Here is an 18,313-nt window from a genome sequence, read left to right as displayed (position 1 = left end):
CTTTATCTTTTGAATCTGTATAGCTTTTGAAACAACTCAGGTTTCTAGCAATTTAAATAAATGATTCTAATAGCTTGACGAGAATTATGCTGACAGGAGCCGCTTATGATTATTATGGTGCCCCGAATCTTTTAAGAACCTACAAAGTTAAATAAAGGCTTACAAGTCTCTTAAGCTACTTTTTATTTGCATAGAAAAATATTTATCATAGGAGTCAACTATCATATGAGAGAAATTGCATTTGTTGTAATTGAAAAAGATAGCTAAAAAGTTTTTGTGGGTTATTGCAACAGTACAAGAATACAAGATGCTTCCATTTATTAAAAAATGTAAAACAAATCGTGAAAGCTAAAGCAGGCTACAAAACAGAACATCCCTGTATTATCTTTCTCTTGACTGCTATGTTACAAGATAATGTGCCACAGTTGAGTACTATAAAGTATAATTCAGCATTTGCTAATATAATTCTTAAAACACCCCCCAAAGCACTATGCAAAATATATATATTTGTAAATGCTTCCTCTTGTAAGCATCACAACCTTGTTATCACATAATCACCCTGATCAATTGTTTCCTGTGTCCCATCACAGTCAGTGCTAATGTCCAACTCCTTGTCCAGCTGATCCTGCAGTGTGGCTGGTTCTGAGTTCTGTAACTCCATTTTCTCCGTTTGTGAAGCACAAATGCTTTCCTCTTCCTGTGAATCTGAAGAGTTGTCATTATTTTGTGGTTCAGCTACCACGCATTTTTCATCAGGACTTTGGATGTTTAATTCACAGTTCATGGTCAGTTCTCCCTCTTCCAGTTCAGTAGTTTTCTCACATTGTTCTTCTGCCTGTTGACGGGAAACTTCTTCAGAAACGGTGTATATTTTATTTGTACTCTGCTCCACAGAGTTTGTTTTTGATCGTCTGTGAAATAACCCAAAATTTTTTATGTCTGTTACAAAATTCACACGCTTTTGTTTCTCCTTAGTGGACTCTGACACCATCATTGCTGAGCCGTTGCTTACATTATGTGCTTCAGATGCAATAGTGGCTGATCGTGGGTGGATCATCGTTGTTATGTCAAAAAGGCTGAAGGTCTTTTTCTTTCCTTTCTTGCTTCCTTCACTCTCACTATTTTCTTCATTTTCTGACAGAGAGGCAGCATCTTTGTTCATCTTTTGACTCTGCAAATTAGACAGCTTGCTTCCTTTTAACAATCCCAGGACTTCAAAACGAAAGCTCGATATATCTTGTTTTAACTCCTAGAAATCAGGAAGAAAGATAAAATATCACAGCATGAAAGCTAATTTGACATTTCCTCCTGTAATTAAGATAAGATAAATAAAAGATTTAAGCTAGGGCTCAATATTAAACATCACCATTTGGATAATACCTGACATCTTCAAGGTGCTTTGCAGACTCTGTCTGCTGGATCTTACAGGTGAGACAGAAAAGTGATCAGGATTTTATCAGAGGAAACTTCAGAACAAATGTGCCTTTGCCTAAACTACTCATGGAAACAAGCAACAGTGGTTGAGGAAAGAGCATGTGCAAAATGGAGACCTACAGCCAGTTTGCTGGACAGTATTATCCCATCATAATAACAGTATTTTGATTGATCCCATCCTGAGTGTGACACATGCACACTTCCCTGGGAGTAGCAGTGTGCATTTCCACTAGATGTTTGGCAGCTAGCAGCTAACACAGAGGTAATCATGGCAGGCTGCATTGAGAGAGTGCAACCTCTGCCTCTGAATGGCCTGGCTCAGGAAGAGGTGCATTGTCTCCAGGAAGTCCCTATTTCTCTGCTTTTTTTTAAAGGGATAATGAGAGAATCACAGGAACATTTTGCTTGGAGAAGATCTTTAAGATCATCAAGTCCAACCACTAACCTAGCACTGCTAAGTCCCACCACTAAACCATGTTCCTAAGCACCACATCTACATCTTTTAATTACCTTCAGGGACAGTGACTCAACCACTTCCCTGGGCAGCCTGTTCCAGTGATTGAGAACTCTTTTAATGAAGAATTTTCTCCTAATATCCAATCGAAACTCCCCATGGTAAAACTTGAAGCCATCTCCTCTTGTCCCATTGCTTCTTATTTGGAAGAACAGACCAACAACCACATCATCTGCAAACTCCTTTCAGGTACTTGGAAAGGGCTGTCAGGTCTCCTCCCAGCTACCTTTTCTACAGTTTAAATAATCCCATCTCCCTCAATTGACTCTCACAAGATATGTGCTCTAAACTCTTCACTAGCTTCTCTGCCCTTCTTTTACTTACACTCCAGCACCTCAAAGTCTTTTTTGCAGTGAGGGTCCCAAAAATGAATGCAATATTCCAAGTGTAGCCTCACCAGTGCTGAGTATAGGGGAACAATCCCTTTCCTAGTCTTGCTGGCCACATTATTCCTGATACAAGTCAGAATGATTTAGGCCTTCTTGGCCACTTAGGCACACTGCTGGCTCATGTTCAGACAATTGCTGACTAACACTCCTGAGTCCTTTTCCTCCAGGCACCTTTCCAGCCACTCGTCCCTAAGTGTTGCAGGGGGTTATTGTGACCCATGTGCGGGCCCCCGCACTGAGTCTTGTTGAACCTCATAGAGTTGGCCTCATCCCATTGATTGAGCCTTCCCAGGTCCTTCCTACCTTCCAGCAGATCAAAACTCCTGAGCAACTTCTTGTCATCTGCAAACTGACTGAGGGTGCACTTGATTCCTTCATCCAGATCATTGATAAAGATTTTTAAAAGAACTGGCTCAAATACTGAGCCCTAGGGAACACCATTTGTGACCAGCTGCCAGCTGGGTGTAACTCTGTTTACCATGAGTCTTCAGCCCTGGCCATCCAGCCAGTTTTTTACCCAGCAAACAGTACACCCGTCCAAGCCGTAAGCAGCTGTTTTCTCCAAGAGAATCCTATGGGAAATGGTGTCAAAGGCAATATCCACAGCCTTTCCCTCATCCTCAAAGCAGGTCACCTTGTCATAGACTGAGATCAGGTTGGTAAAGCAGGACCTGCCTTTCATAAATCTATGCTAATTGGGTCTGATCACCTGTTTTTTCTGTATGTGCCATGTGACGCCAATCAAGATGGCATGAATGAAGCAAGAATAAAGAAATTAACTTAGGCTCTGGCTGTATCTTCTGAGTGTGTAACCTGAGGCAGATGAGTATAATTTTGAATGTTTGAACGTGACAAAAATGTTTGATGCTAGAAATACAGAGTGATGGACGTAAGCATTGTGATACACGTGGCCCTCTGCTACATCTGTGTCAAAAGATTGTAATTATTTAAGTTTTCTATCTTTAAAATCATATATAATGTGTTCTCCATTCAAATAAATACAAAACATCACTCTACAGCAAAACAAACTATTTCCTAAGGTGCTCAAACTATTTGCAAGTATGTTGTTACACAAGTTCCACTTTGGTGTCCCCTTACATGGGCACAGTTCAAACCAGCTGATAAAACTGATTATTTCTCCATCTAAATAAAAAAGGAGATGCTAGATTCCATGCACAATACTATCTGTGTGTGGTCCATTAGGATACAGATAGTGCTCTATGAAGCAATATATATACTACCTGAACAACTGGCGAGTTTGAGAAATATGCTTCACCGTCTTATATCATCTTATTAAAACACCTGTAAACATATAAATTATCACATACCTTAAAATTTTCTTCTGTCAGTCCCTCCTCAGTTTTGGCATCTCTTATCATCGCTGCAACATATCTCTTAACCAGATTTCTCATAACTTCCTAAAAATATAAAATAACATGTTAGTTTTCTGGGTACTAGTGGCCAAACCTACACTTACTGGGTCTGCTTGGACTTCTTGTTGCTTTAGGAATATGGCAAAAATGTATAAACCTTCAATTTTGGTGAAAATTTGTGCTGCTTTTCACTGGAAAGCAGTGATGTTAATTATCCTGAGAATGGCTGTATGGGGTTTCAGCAAAGGTATGTCTTATGCCAGGAACATGACAGTGAGCTGATGCCTCATGAGGGGTGTAAGTCTAGTGCAGTTCTATAATGTTATTTCCAGCTATACTCTCCCAAGCCTCCTGTGGTATGAGATTCAGAGAATTTCTGAATCAGAAATGATAGCTCTAGGTTTAATGGGCTGTGACAGGTCTTCCTGTGTGTTCTGAACTCACATAAACTTTCAGCATCCACAAATTCTCTGCCAATGAATTCCATGGTATAGCTGGAATAAAACTCCATTTGGGGTTTTGCTTATTTTTAACCAGCTCTCTGATGGTTTCCTTTGTTGTCTTCTACTTCTAAGAATCCTAAAAGTATTTAGGTTGGAAGGGATGGCTGCTCACAGACATGTCCAGTCAAGTGCTGAAGATCTCCAAAGGTGAAAATGCAGCAGCCCCCTGAGCAACTTTTTCCAATTCTTTACTACCCTCACTGTGATGATGATTTACCTTATGGAATTTCCCTCCTTGTACCTTGTGTTCATTGACTCCTGTTCTTTTCCTAAGTGCTTCCAAGAAAAATCTGACTCCCTCTTCTTGGTAACCACCCACTGTGTTACTGAAGACAGCAATTAGAATCAGAATACCCAGCTAGGAAGGGACCTCAAGGATCATCTGGTCCAACCTTTCTTGATAAAATCTCCATCTAGACAAAAGCACCATCTGGACAAAGTGGCCCAGCACCCTGTCCTAAATTTCTCCTTTTGTATCAGCTCTCTAACCATCTTGGTGTCCTTTTACTGAATTCCTTTCAGTTTAACATCTCTCACAGTGGAGGAGGGGAGAGAGACACACACTGCTCCAGATACAGTCATATAAGTGTGGACTGGAAGAGAATAATTCCTTCCCTGAAGGTGGTACCTACAGCCTTACTAACGCAGTGTATTGCATGTCTGGTATTCATTTTGAGATTAGATGGTAAACAGCTGCTCTGTGTTCACCTTCCCCATGATTTTATAGATGCCTGTTGTAGTTCCCACAGCTGTCTCTTTTTCAGGATGGAAAAATCCTAGTTTACCTACTCATTTCCCATACAGAATATATTAATTGCCCAACCTACAAGTGTACAGCCCACATCTTGGTTAATCTGCAGCTCTTTTAACACACAAAAAATATGAAAATAAATCTGAAAATTATTCCTTGAACTGTAATAAACTCAAAAAATCAGACATTAAAGCAGGAACGATGAAGAAGCATTTACAGTGGATCTAGGCAGAAGGGTTATTAAGGGACAGGAAGTTGTCTATGAGGGACCAGAGATGAAGAGCCGGTTCTGATGGGGGATGTCAGTAAACTACATATATGATCCTGACAAATCCCAGCAGGGAGGTGGGACTATGTGTTTTCCTTTTTAAAGGCAATCCATGTTACAGAGTCTTAAAGGCATTCCATGTTACAGCAGACAAAATGCTGGTTAGTATATTATTGCTCTAGGAAACATTCTTTTGCATCCTAAAACTTGGCAACCCTGTTTCTCAAATGCTGTTGTCTGAACACCGAAAACACTATGCCAATTTACTGATGATTAAATAAGTATTCATTTTGTGGGGTTATTTCCTTTTATATTTTTCCCCTGCTTTCTCATGAAATTCTTCCTTTTTTCCACCCTGAAGACATTATTCAAACATAGAAAAATAATTGCTCAAAAAAACCACCATGGGCCTGTACCTGGTATTGATGATGTCTTCTCAAATTGTCAGCTGCACGCCTCTGAAAAAAAGAGAAGAAAATAACAAAAAATCATCAATCCCTGTTTGGTAGTAAAATACTTGCAGCATAGCAAAACAGCAGGTCTGGGCAATACGTGGTATCTAGCAAGCTGAGAGAAATAGCTCCAAGTCTCTTGAAAAATGTCAGTGTTGAAGCAAAGCCACAACTTGAGGCCATTTCCTCTTGTCCTATTCCTTCTTATTTGGGGAACAGACCAAAACGCACATAGGCTGCAACCTCCTTTCATGCTGTTGGAAAGAGTAGTGATAAGGTCTCCCCTCAGCCTCCTTTTCTCCAGTTCCTCAGTTGACTCTCATAAGTTTTGTGCTCTAAACTCTACACTAGCTTCTCTACCCTTCTTTACATAAACTCCATCACCTCAAAGTCTTTCCTGTAGTGAGAGTCACAAAAATGAACGAAATACTTCAGGTGTGGCCTCACTAGTGCTTGAGTACAGGAGCACAATCTCTTCCCTAGTCCTGTTGGCCACATTATTCTTGATACAAGTCAGGATGCTTTTGGCATCTTGGCCACCTGAACACAATGTGCACTCATGTTCAGACGATTGTTGACCAGCACTCCTGGGTCCTTTTCCTCCAGGCACCTTTCTAACCATACTTCCCCAAGTGTTAGAGGGGTTTTTTCAATTACATTTTGTTTTCCCAGCGAAGTATACACCCATCCAAGCTGTGAGTAGCCAGTTTCTCCAGGAGAATGCTGTGAGAAATGGTGTCAAAGGCATTACTAAAGTCCAGATAGACAACATCCACAGCCTTTCCCTCATCCACTAAGCAGGTCACCTTCTCACAGGAGGCGATTAGATTAGTCACACAGTTAATGACCTGCCTTTCATAAACTCATGATGCTGACTGGGCCTGCCATGAGTTTCCTTTACAAGTCACATGACACCACCCAAGATCATCTGCTCCATAATTTTTCCTGGAATGGAGGTCAGTTTGACAGGCCTGTAGTTCCTCAGGTTCTCCTTCCAGCCCTTCATGTAGACAGGGCTCACATTTGCTATTGGGTAGGCAAAGTTGATTTTCTACATTTTCATCACTGTTGCTAGTCCAGCTTTGGCATGTGGTGGGGTGCCCAGGTGTCTACTTGCAGTACCCCAAATCACTGATCTGAGATGGAAGTGGAACAATTTTAATATATCACTCATTTTCACAGGCTGAAGCATATTTTGCTGAACTGAGAAAAGCTTGTCATAACATCATGTTGGCAAGACACTTGCTATGGTTCCTACGGTCTCATTTAAGCTAGAGCTAACCAAAATGTGCCGTATAAAACCATATTAAAGATAAAATTTCCTGTTCAGTTACCTGTTAAAAATATTTTGTCACAGAGTGGTGTAAGGAAGAAAGAAATGGAGTGTTTGGTGTTGGTAAGGAGGGAGTGTAAAAGGGATAGTAACTGAAGAGGAAGAGCCAAATAAGTGTGGTAGGCTGAAAGCGTAGCTCCAAGCAAGTGTTGCATTAGATTGTACTGCTATACCTAAGGGCAGTCCAGAAGAAGATGGGGGGGTGGGGGAGAGGAAGCCCTGAATTACTTTGCTCCTGAATTACTGTCGTCCTTAATAGCATACTGAGTCACATCTCCCTATTATCTATCTTAATAATCCCTGACTAGTGAAAGGAAGACTTAAAATTTTAACTTGGGTTCTTATATCTGCTGCTGTGCAAAGGTGTCTGACCACTGCTGGTATTTCTATATAACAGAACACTTCCAGCATCGTAAAATAGGATAAAATGATGTCTAAGGGACTTGTTAAAATTGACCTCAGTTGCATAATGAGATCAGCATAGTAAGGTATTTTGTTATCTTCTTTTACTTGAAACTGATTGGCAATTTAAACTTAACAATTTCCCTGTTCTTGGAATCAGTTTACACTTTGGGGTTGATTCTTCTTTGTAATTAATATGAGGGATGCAGCAGGTGTGTGGTTGGCCTTGACAGTAAAAGATGGGAAGAACCATGACTTCCTCATCGCTCTGAGCAGACACTGCTGGGTAGGTAGGGCTTCACACATAAACCCCTTCAGCATTTCTCCAGATTGTGTTTGTGTATCTATGCCTCATCCAAAGAGAAGGTGGAAATTCCTTGTGTTTAAGGTGGAGGGGTGGGCGAGATTGCCCACCACAGGGTCTGAAGTGGGGCGGGGGCAAGGCGAATGTGGGAAGGCTGATGCCTTTCCACCACCCATCTTTGGTCGGGTTTAATGTTCTGATTTTTCGCAGTTGTCCACACGATGGAGATGTTCCATTCCTGCTGAGAGCACCCGGGTTGCCTGTGGCTAAGAGAGCTCTCAGCGATAGATCTGACTCAAAGGGAAAAAAAGCACTTCAAGGTGTAATTGAAACACACTTCAGGTAAAGCTAATAACTGCTATAAATAAACCAGATGCTGACGCTTGTCGCGAAGAATACTTTCTGCAGTTGCTGTCTGTCGGCTCGGCTTTATTTTATATTGAGATGTGGAATAAATGCATAGGTTTAATTCTGTACCCGTAACAAGTAATAGCTAGATCAGATTTATCCTCTCTTTTGCAACCAGTTCTAAAACTCCCAGAAACAGAGGCTGCAGCTCTTCCACTCGATGTAATTTCAAAAACTGTAATTTGGGATGACTATATAAACACATTTATTTGTGCGGTATAGTAACGTGGCCAGAACAGCTCTACTACACTTACCAAATGTCAATCCATACCACTGAGAAGCTGGAAGAGAAGGCATTCAACAATGCATTTTGATACACAGACACGTACATACTGTGCAGGTTACATGTATGCATAATTCCATCAAAGCTATTACCCCCATCAGTTCTCTACCTCCTATTTAAATGCTCAGCCTCAGCTTCCAGTTCAGAATTGTCTATTGATTCCATCTGAAGCACAATGAATCTTTGTCTAAACACATATGAAAATCAAGCTATTCACTACAAATAAAACAGAATCAACACTCATATTGTCCTTATTTACTTCTCAGCCAGCATTCTTTTCTCCACCTGGTCATAGTCTAATATGTGTTCATTCAAAATTTGTTTCAAGTAACTGCTCTGCTGTGTGCATGGAGAATGGTTGAAAGCTCCAGGTGACAAAGGGATAAAAATTAAATCTGAGCCAAAATAGCAACAGGGGAAGAAACACTCTTTTGATGACAATGTTGTATGAGATCATGAAATTAAACGGGATACTTCTATCACTTTCCAAAGGGAGCACTAATATCCTTTAGGAAGCTTTAACCGTAGTTTTACTAGTAGTGATAATTATTTTGGTCCTCCTGCTTATGCCATTGGTAGTAATTTGTATTGTCTGGAAGAAAGATTTTTTAAAAAAAGATGTTAAATTGCTTCTTTTGAAGTTTTTATTTATATAAAAAAGTATCTTCTATAGAACAGGAAATAAAATTTAATGTCTGTATTTGACCTCAAACTCCTTAGTGATATAGGTCCAGAAAATTTAAAGGTTGTCTGAATTAATGGGATATATAGTCTACTTCTTGAATAGAACTCATCTGTGTTGACAAAGGTGCAATTTCTTTGTTCAACTTCCAGTAATACATGTTACTGAGAAAATACAAATGCTTCTATTCACTTAGGAATTGCATTGTATCCCACTTGGAGAACAAAGAATTAGAAAAGGGGAAAGAAGATTTTTTTTCTGATAAATGATAAAAAATATCATGTCAGTTGCTTGGAAAAATGACATAAAAATCTGGATAGCTAGAAAAGAGAAAACTGTTTATCTAAGCATCAAATGCACAAAAAAATATTACTGAAGATATCCCTAACAATCCTTTTCATTTTCTCCTCTGAAATACTTAAAATTATAGGTAAAACTTTTCGGTGACTGATCAGACATAAGTGGAATGTAGTTTGAGGAAAATAGTACAATTGATTCCAGAGGGATTTGGGTTTCTTTTCTTACATCTCTTCTATTTTGAAATAGCAATAGATTTTAGATGGCAAATAGGAGTAGCCTCAAGATACCCAAAGGCCTTGGGCAGTCAGGAAAACTTCAGCCCAATCAACAGAATTACACTACCAACCTGGCTTTTGCAAAGGTAAGCTGACAAAGTTAACAGAACTGATATATGTATATAAAAAGAGTAGCACACACTGTTATTTCAGAGTTTTAAGTGTAGGAGATACTTTGTGATAATAGCTAAAGAGAGTACTGCATACCTGGGATATGTCAAAATGACAGAAAATATAAATGTGCTGAAATATGAAAGGTAGAAGATGTCTGTCTAAATCATAGCAGAGCTGAAGTGCTAGTAAATCTTGTGTAAGCATCCCAGCCTTCCTTCAGCTGTAGCTGAGGCTAGAGAAAATGCCCATCAGCATGGCTGGGCAGCGTGTTGCTCTGGAGGAAAGTCCTGTCCCTCGAAGAAGTTCCCCTTGACTCCACTATCCATTATTTCAGCTGCCCCAGCACAACAAAGGATGGCAGAACTGATGTCCAAGGATAAGCAAATGTAGCTCTCCTCAGAAGCACCTCACCTCCCTGCATACCCTGTTCTTTCCCATGATAGCTGCATTATGGATGGTCCTCCCAAAAAATCATTCCGTAGTTATTTCTACTGGCATTTTGCTTTATCATGTAAGCTACAGAAGTCCTTTCAGTAACTGAAAATAATGAACTTTCAAGTGTACATATATGTACACACATATGCAGATACAGTGGATTGTGGGTGACACATTTAATACATCCTTGATTCATTCCTAGCTTTTTAGTACTAAGGTTTCTTATGTAGTTATAATTTAAAAAATGCTTGAAAATGAGCTTGAAAAATGCCAGCATTCTGTCTGTCATCTGTTTTGCATCCTCTAGCACTGACTCAGCCTTTGGATGCACCTATTGCTTTTTCTACTGGGAAGCACCACAGTACATCACTGTTGACTACAGCACCCTTATAGGAAAATTACCATTAAGAGGTTTCAGATCAAAATGTTTTGATATCTGAGTTCTGCCTAATGTTTTTATTTCTTCAGTTCTATTTCTTGGGAGGGGATCAGAGTTCATAATGTAGGACTCAATGAAAAGATGTAGGTCTGAATAAAGATTATCTTGTAGCTCTGAGGCCAGAGTGTTACAGGGGAGATTACAGTGAGCTGGAGTCGAAGAGCTCTCAGCTGAGATCCCCAAACAAAAAGCAGGGAAAACTCTTTTATTTCCCTTCATCTGTAAGGGCACAGAGGTTCTAAATTTAACTTTTTATGCAGTTTGTTGGGACAACTGAAGAAGTTCTGAGAATCCAAGGGTGAGCTGTGGATGATGGGAATAAGTTTTTCAAAAGCAGAAAGCAGTGCACTATGCCAGGACCAACTGTGAGACCACCATGGTGTGCCTATTTATTCTCCAATGACTTCATTTCTTGGGGAAAATCCAGTTAACAGTACCAGGTTTACATTTACCCTAACTGTGTGTAGACCTGACTGCTGGAATGAATAGTGGCTCTCACAATGTGATGGGTATGGAAAGATTTTCCTAATGTGGAAATCGGCATGCATCGTGCATACTCACATCTTACCCCATTTGGGAGCTTGGGTGCATAACTGGGCCTAGAGATTTCAAAATGTTCTGAATTCAGGTGACCCTAGTGGGGCTTCTGTTATAGCTGAGGAGCTAGCTGAAGAACTTTGTAGTTTTATGAGATGCCTAGACGTGTGGAACAAGTCTGCCTGGTCAGTCATAGCCACTCACTTGAAGTCCTGTTGTGATGGTTTGGTTCATGAGCCCTCTGCTTCAGAGAGATTTTAGCTACACTTCCAGCTAAGTGCCTATTCTGCAGTGGAAACTAGTGATGGATATGGCCCTGATGTCTAGCAGACTTTAGGACTTCCACTTTTTCTGATCAAGGAAGTTTAAAAAAAGTTTTCTGCATAGAAATTAACCAAAAATGTCCCACAACCAAAAATGTCCCATTTCTCTCCCTCAACTCGCAAACATATTAATAAATAGTAGTTCATATTCAAATCATAGGGAAGCTAAGTTCATCTCTTCTCTTCTGTTTTCCCAAGAGAGCACATTCCTCCCCAGGGCCTTAAGGATTTTGATATAGAAATCTCTCCTTTCAGAGCTGTTCTGCCTGAGGTAAATAATTAAATATCCACTAGAGAACAGAAGTGAACCTGGGTCTCCCCTAGCCCAAGCTATTTGTTTTACTTAGCACCTGCTCCTCTCTTCAAACAGAAATTCCATCTGAAGCTAAGTCTTTCCCGAAAAAGCTTCTTTGAAATTATTATATATTAACGAAAAAAGTTGGGAGTTTAATGATTTTGTGCTTTTTTTTTAATTACCCCCCCCCCCCAAGAACAGAAATCTTTTTAGAAAAGTTTCCAACCAGCTCTGTGTAATGACTCTGCCCTTTGATCCTTTGCTGCACCCGTTTTCCAAAATCCAAGCTGTTAACTTCTGGAAGCTGCTATTTATGTACCCCAACAGGAGGTAGCTGAAGGAAACAGTGATTTTCTGAACACCCTTCTTCACCATGCCATTCAGCACATGGCTGAGTGTGCCCTGTCTCTTTTATTATTCCACAGAGGCAGGAGTGAGTTTACTTAATACAAAAGAGCAGCAGTTGGAGAGGGAAACAAAGGGAAAAAACCCAACCTTATCCTGCATGGAAAGTCTGACAGAAAATATTGTCCTGAAGGTTTTGCTGAGATGTATAAAGGTATTCTGTATCTGTCCCAGTCAAACTAACTCTAGATCCTCAGCTGCTATACACTGGCATCACTCCATTAATTTTAATATCACTCTATCAGTTTACACTAGCTAATCATCCCTACCAAATGTTTAACAAATACCTAGAAGTATTGCCCACCCCCCTTCCCCCAAAAATACATCACTGTCTTGATTTTTCTCTAACAAAATCTCAGTCTGTCCTTCAGTTGAAGTCTGCATTTACTTTTTTTCCCTACTAGTTTACACAGTAATTTTTTGTTTTGAATTTCTTCACTATCCATGCTCAGATCATGTCTTTTCCTGAATCACGGTTTATCTCTCTTCACTGTTTTTTAGATAGAGAGATGATGGCCTAGTAAAGAATTGTATTTTATTCCCTGGCCTCTTTGAAATTAATGGATGTGATGGTGCCAAGGTTGATAGCATGAGAACTATAACCCTTTGTTCTCCTCCTTATCCACACGATGCTCTCATACTCTTACTTAATGCTTTGCTATCTGAGTTCCTAACGGGCTTGAAAACATTTATATTCACCAAACCCCTATAGTACAGGGAAAGTACCATTATCCACATTATACCTGCAAAAGTTTTCTTTATGTTGGAGCTGGCTAAACGCAGCCTAGACTGAGGTACTGACTCACTAACTATGGGAAATGCAGAAAACAAAACTACACACTTCTAGTTCTTGGTGAGTTTGGTTGTCTGGATATTTCCTCTGACAATACAGAAACAAACGTGCTGCTGAGGTATCTCAACTGGATAAAGCTAGGGTGGACAAATTCAGATCTGCTTTACCCACTGCAGCTACCAGAGAAATTCTTGTGGCTAAGATATGACACTGGTATCTGCTGAATCCAGGTGCAGGTCTATTCTTGCTCCCCTTGTGTGTCTTTTCCCCTGTTTTTTTCTTAAAAAATCACTGCTAATCAGCACTATTAGAATAGGATACCAATGTGGTTCTGAAATAAATACCTGTAAATTCAAGTAAGCAGTTCCAAGTAAATGCTGTTAACTTTCAAAATGATTTCTTTAATGGGAATGCTTTGTGGTAAGGATACTTTTATGGTAAACCCATTTCATTACATGGAGAAATAGAGAGAGAAAATATCCCATGAGGATATTCCTTATACACAAGTCTGTGGTTCATGATACTTCAACTGTGACACCTGAGCTAGAGATCATCAACCAGGCCTCTGGGACTGGTAGACAAGAGCACACATTTGATCTCTTATATTTGTATTGCTTTTAATCTTTCTTGTATTACCTGTAGACAATTATGGTTTACATTGTCATTGCACAGGAATACAATGATGCTTTCTCTTAAAAATATGTGAACGTAACTGTAAAAAATAAACATTCTCTGCTACAATTATTCCCTAAGTCACATGTACATTATCTGGCAGTTTGGATGCTCTGTAAGGCTGACAAAGACCCATCTGTATTGCCAACAGGAGGACTACAGAGTAAAATGCAGGACTTACCCCTATTGTTCCAAAACTTTCAGGCTTTCTTCTAATTTTTTTCTTGCAAATGTGTCTCCATAACCATCTGATCAGATACCAGAGAGACTTTGGGCTTGGTATGACATTGAAAGGAGTCGGCAGGGTTCCTCCTTCTTCAAAGTAACTCATCCAGAGTTTTGTTCGAGCAAACTTCCACTCAATGTCTGCATGATCCTGCGCACAAGAAACACACCAGAACAGATGTTGCTGTAATTAAGGAGGCAAAACAAACCTCTACAAAAATCCAAAAGCCTAAATCTAGAAAAACCCTGACATAATAATGAATTTTCTTGTTAAAATACTGGCATCTTATTTTTACACAAGGTCTTTAACGCAAAACAAAGCTAATCTACTTTACTTCAGTAAAGAGATGGTAGATATGTGCACTCTATATCCATTTTCAACCTTTCTTTCCTTGCTACAGGCTTTTAAATAATTAAAAGTCTCTCAAAAAACAAAGGATAACTGCAAGCAGAAAAATGCTGCATTTCTGAAAGAGATGTTTTGTTATAATAGCAGCTCCACATAGATCACTCTAATTACTCTGTGTAGCAGCTTCAACAAGTCTGCAAGTCTCATGTACTCTCTTAGTAATTGCTAGTCCCAGAAATTCACAAATAGGTTATCCAACTCATCATGAGGCTACTTAAAACTGTTGAAATTTCTCAGTTCTACTTCAGTATTATATATTTGGAATAGGTTGTGGGATTTTTGTTTAGTATTTATTTGAAATTTTTTTATTCTGTATAATAATGCATAATTTTGAAAATCAAAATTAAAGTCCATAGAAAGATTGCTAAATCCTAGCAGCTGAACAAGAAGTTTAAATAATTAATATTACATTTGGACTACTAACATAGTATCCAAGCACTTAAACTACAGGTTTAAGTATTACCTTACTAAAGGTAATACTAAAGGCTACTACCCGAGCTTTTAGTATTTAGCCAGATATCCAGTAATTAAAACAGTAATTTAGAAGTTGTAGTAGGTAAAGTATTCTACCTGCAATCTAAATTTTGATGAACGCATGTTGTGATATCATCTACCAGACATTGCCAACTAGCATTATAGGAACACTTGTAGCCAGTATTTCTGTTGTAGTAAAACTCGTAATTTCCAGATTAGAAAAAAAAGGCACATTTCAAAATCTTATGACTGTGAAGTGTTTTATTTGTTTGCTTTCTGCATGATCATATTTGAATTATCATACGATGAATCAGTGTTTATTTCCATTAGTATCCTTAATACCTAAGAAATAAAAATAAGCTAATAGCTCTAAATGGTAAAGACAGTTTTCATCAAAGGAGAAAACAGGACACTGCTGAGTAAGAATTCATGACCTATTTTTTTGAAATGCTAATGGGTCCAAAATCGTCCGCCAAACATGGGCAACCAATTGCTATTAACTGTCTGTTCACACTATATAAAAATTTAAAAAAGCAGCATAATTTTAAAGTTTAATAAATATCATTAATTAAATTAGAGACATAACAATATTTGTTGGAGTCCTTCTTAAAAGAGGACCTGCACAGTTTGGGCAGGGATGTACCCATGTCAAATGCCAGCAGCTTCAGGACACCTTTCTCAACCCATGAGCTGACTTCTGTACCAGAGACACCTCTTCCCCATTCAAAGTTGTGGGGAAATTCCCCTCTGTCCAATCCAGCTGGGGTCTGGTTTCCATGTTCAGTCCAGAACAGTGCAAAGAATAAGAAAAAATCAGAGAATTTGTTCCAATATTCTGTCTGTAAAAAAGATTTACTGCCAGAAAAAAAATGGGATGTAGGAACAGAGAGAAGGAATATATTATAAATGGTCTGAGGATAAGAGGCAACTTACAGCAATAAGCTGGTAAGAATTATTCATCATGGCTATTAGCATGTTGAGTAGAACTACCAGAGAGATTACATTATAGGTACCAAACATGGTGGCCCCAACAAATTCAGTAAATTCATGCCTTGCTTTCACATTGGTCACGTAGAGATTGATGAGTCCAAATATAGACCAGAATAATGACTGCAGCGTTTCAAATAACCTGAAAAACAAAATCGAAAAGGAATAGCTTTATAATAACAATAAATGTACTTTTCAGATTGCTGTTTTTTCCCCAAACACACAAAAGTTTTTGACTGAGAAGAATGATACTTAGCACAATATAGGCAGGATATATGGAATATCTTTCCAGGAAAACAAGGGAATAATGTTTCAAATCTGAGCCTCTAGATATACAATACTGAATCTATAAATAAGTCTGTGAGTGAAAGGCTGATTTTGTTTAGACTTCTGAGACATAAATGTAGTTTTAGAGATATGTTGGACACCTGCTTTTGAAGTATTTTGACCACTTGCCTTGACTGCAGAGGGTACAACAAGTATCCAAAAGTAACTCAATGATTGTGATTCATCAAGATGTTAAAACAATTATGGTATCCTCATACCTACTTGATGCTGTCAGTTTATGCAATTGCTTATTTGTATTGAGAGCCACTGAGATAAAAGGAGTTGTATAATTAGAAGGAAATCGTTATCATTAGCATATGTTTTGTTTTGCAAAAGATGGAGACTCTCAAATGAAACATTCTTTTATAATTAAATGATATTCCCTTAGACAAGTCTGGACAAAAGCTAAGAAGCTAAATAACAATAAACAACTTCAAAAAGTATTCTGCAAATCACAGAATCACAGAACACTAGGAGTTGGAAAGAACCTTGAAAGATCATCTAGTCCAACCCTCCTGCCAGAGCAGGATCACCTAGACTAAATCACACAGGAACACATCCAGGCGGATTTTGAATGTCTTCAGAGAAGGAGACTCCACAACCTCTATGGTCAGTCTGGTCCAGTGCTCTGTCACTGGAAATAGATAGCTCACATAATTTCACTTTGAACAATGTTCCACTACACTATTGTGTCATTAGTGTGGGCCCAGTCGCTCCTGAAAAGTTTGGAGCAAAAATTTATTCCTCTCAGATCCTTGAGATGAATGGGAATGGGTTTTCTCCATGGTCCCACTCTTCTCCTCTCCTTCATCCTGACACCAGAAGCAGGTTACACAGAAAGGATGTGTGGAGTCACCAGCACTGTCCCTGCTGCCTCCAGAGCTGAGAGGCTGCTGAACTGCAGGGACCTGTACCACCCTGGATGGTCCTGCACGCTGGGACCCGCTGCCCTGAACTAGGCAAAGCTGAATTATTTGGCTCTTTTCCCACCACGTGGTATCTGTGAAATGTAACTTTGTCATGAAACCCAGTACGGTGCTGCCCTACAGAGATACCTGAGTGGGCAGTGTGCTTTTATTTATAGAAACTCTAAGACCTGATTCTCTGCTCCTTTAGAACAGTGTCCATGAGAAGTACAATACTGCTCTGGAGTGCTTCGCATGCCTTACGATTGCCTGAGCACATATTGAATAACTGTTCTCCCCTGCTCATGGTTGCAGAAAAGGCTCCTAAGGCTTCATAGTTTGCCTTGAAACCATCTTCCAGCACTAGTACCAGCAGGTCCAACTATTTCCCAGATGAACAATATTGCTTCCTCAGTGTTCAGCTCTGAAAAATATCCCTGTGCTCTTCTGTTCAGATCTCACAAAGTTTAGACCTGCATTGCATGTTATCAATGTGTAAAATAAATATGCTGTGCCTAGGCAAAATTACTTGATTAAGATGATATAAAAGGTGTTATTTTTATAAAATTATTTACCTTGAGAAGGAAGCCATTGGTAACAAATGCATTTTAAAAAAATAGCCTAAACATGATTCACAGAAGGTAACAGGCATTTATAGCAGGAGTTCAAATCAGATTGTAAGTTGAAATATGAGATAGAGAATTACCATTCATTTGGTAGTGTTTTAGTACTATATATGAACAGAGTGAAATAAAATAGATTTTTAAGGGAAAAAAAAAGGTAGATTTATTTTAAAAACAGAAATTAGAATACAGTATTTCACTATGTAGAATAGATTCAGGGTCAATGGAAGCCTGGACTGAATGTTTTTCCTGCCTCAGTTTACCACATTTAAAAGGAACCATGGTTTCAGAACACAAAACTTCTTTAATGCCCACCAGTAGACAGAGAAGAAATGCAGAGCGACAGCTGCTGGGATAAGCAAGCTCTGATCTGGTGACCATTTTCCCTTAATTCTAAATATGTACTTTCTAATCTCATATTGCTTCCCCCTCCTCTTTATTTTATGTTTTTACCTTTTGAGATATCTTGAATTGTACAGACTTCACTGTGCTATGGGATGAACATTATTAGTGAGCGACGTAATGTGAATATTTATTTGTTTTATTAGGGTAACATTAAATGTGTCTGTCAGGACAACACTGCAATACCAATAGAGAACAGATAGTCTCTGTCCTGTAAACAGCATCTAAGTGATTAACATATTGAGGGCTGGGGAGGGGATAGAAATAGCTCAACCAC

At 39.0% G+C, this 18,313-nt stretch overlaps 1 protein-coding gene across 1 annotated transcript in view; it reads right to left on the bottom strand.

Moving 5' to 3' along the window:
* Positions 1-532: 532 nt before the first annotated feature.
* Positions 533-18,313, bottom strand: part of TRPC4 (transient receptor potential cation channel subfamily C member 4) — a gene marked incomplete at both ends in the record, with an annotated part of 101,338 nt that continues 83,557 nt past the window's right edge. Inside the window, 5 exons of the mRNA XM_084266429.1 lie at positions 533-1,249; positions 3,666-3,755; positions 5,649-5,690; positions 13,866-14,060; positions 15,726-15,921. Of these exons, the coding sequence (XP_084122555.1) occupies positions 533-1,249; positions 3,666-3,755; positions 5,649-5,690; positions 13,866-14,060; positions 15,726-15,921 (1,240 nt within the window). The remainder of the gene's footprint in view (positions 1,250-3,665; positions 3,756-5,648; positions 5,691-13,865; positions 14,061-15,725; positions 15,922-18,313) is intronic.

This window comes from Gallinula chloropus (assembly GCF_964237585.1).
Source record: "Gallinula chloropus genome assembly, chromosome: 1".
Lineage (NCBI taxonomy): Eukaryota > Metazoa > Chordata > Aves > Gruiformes > Rallidae > Gallinula > Gallinula chloropus.
Note: the sequence above shows the minus strand (reverse complement) of the source record. Positions and strands in the feature narration are given on the sequence as shown.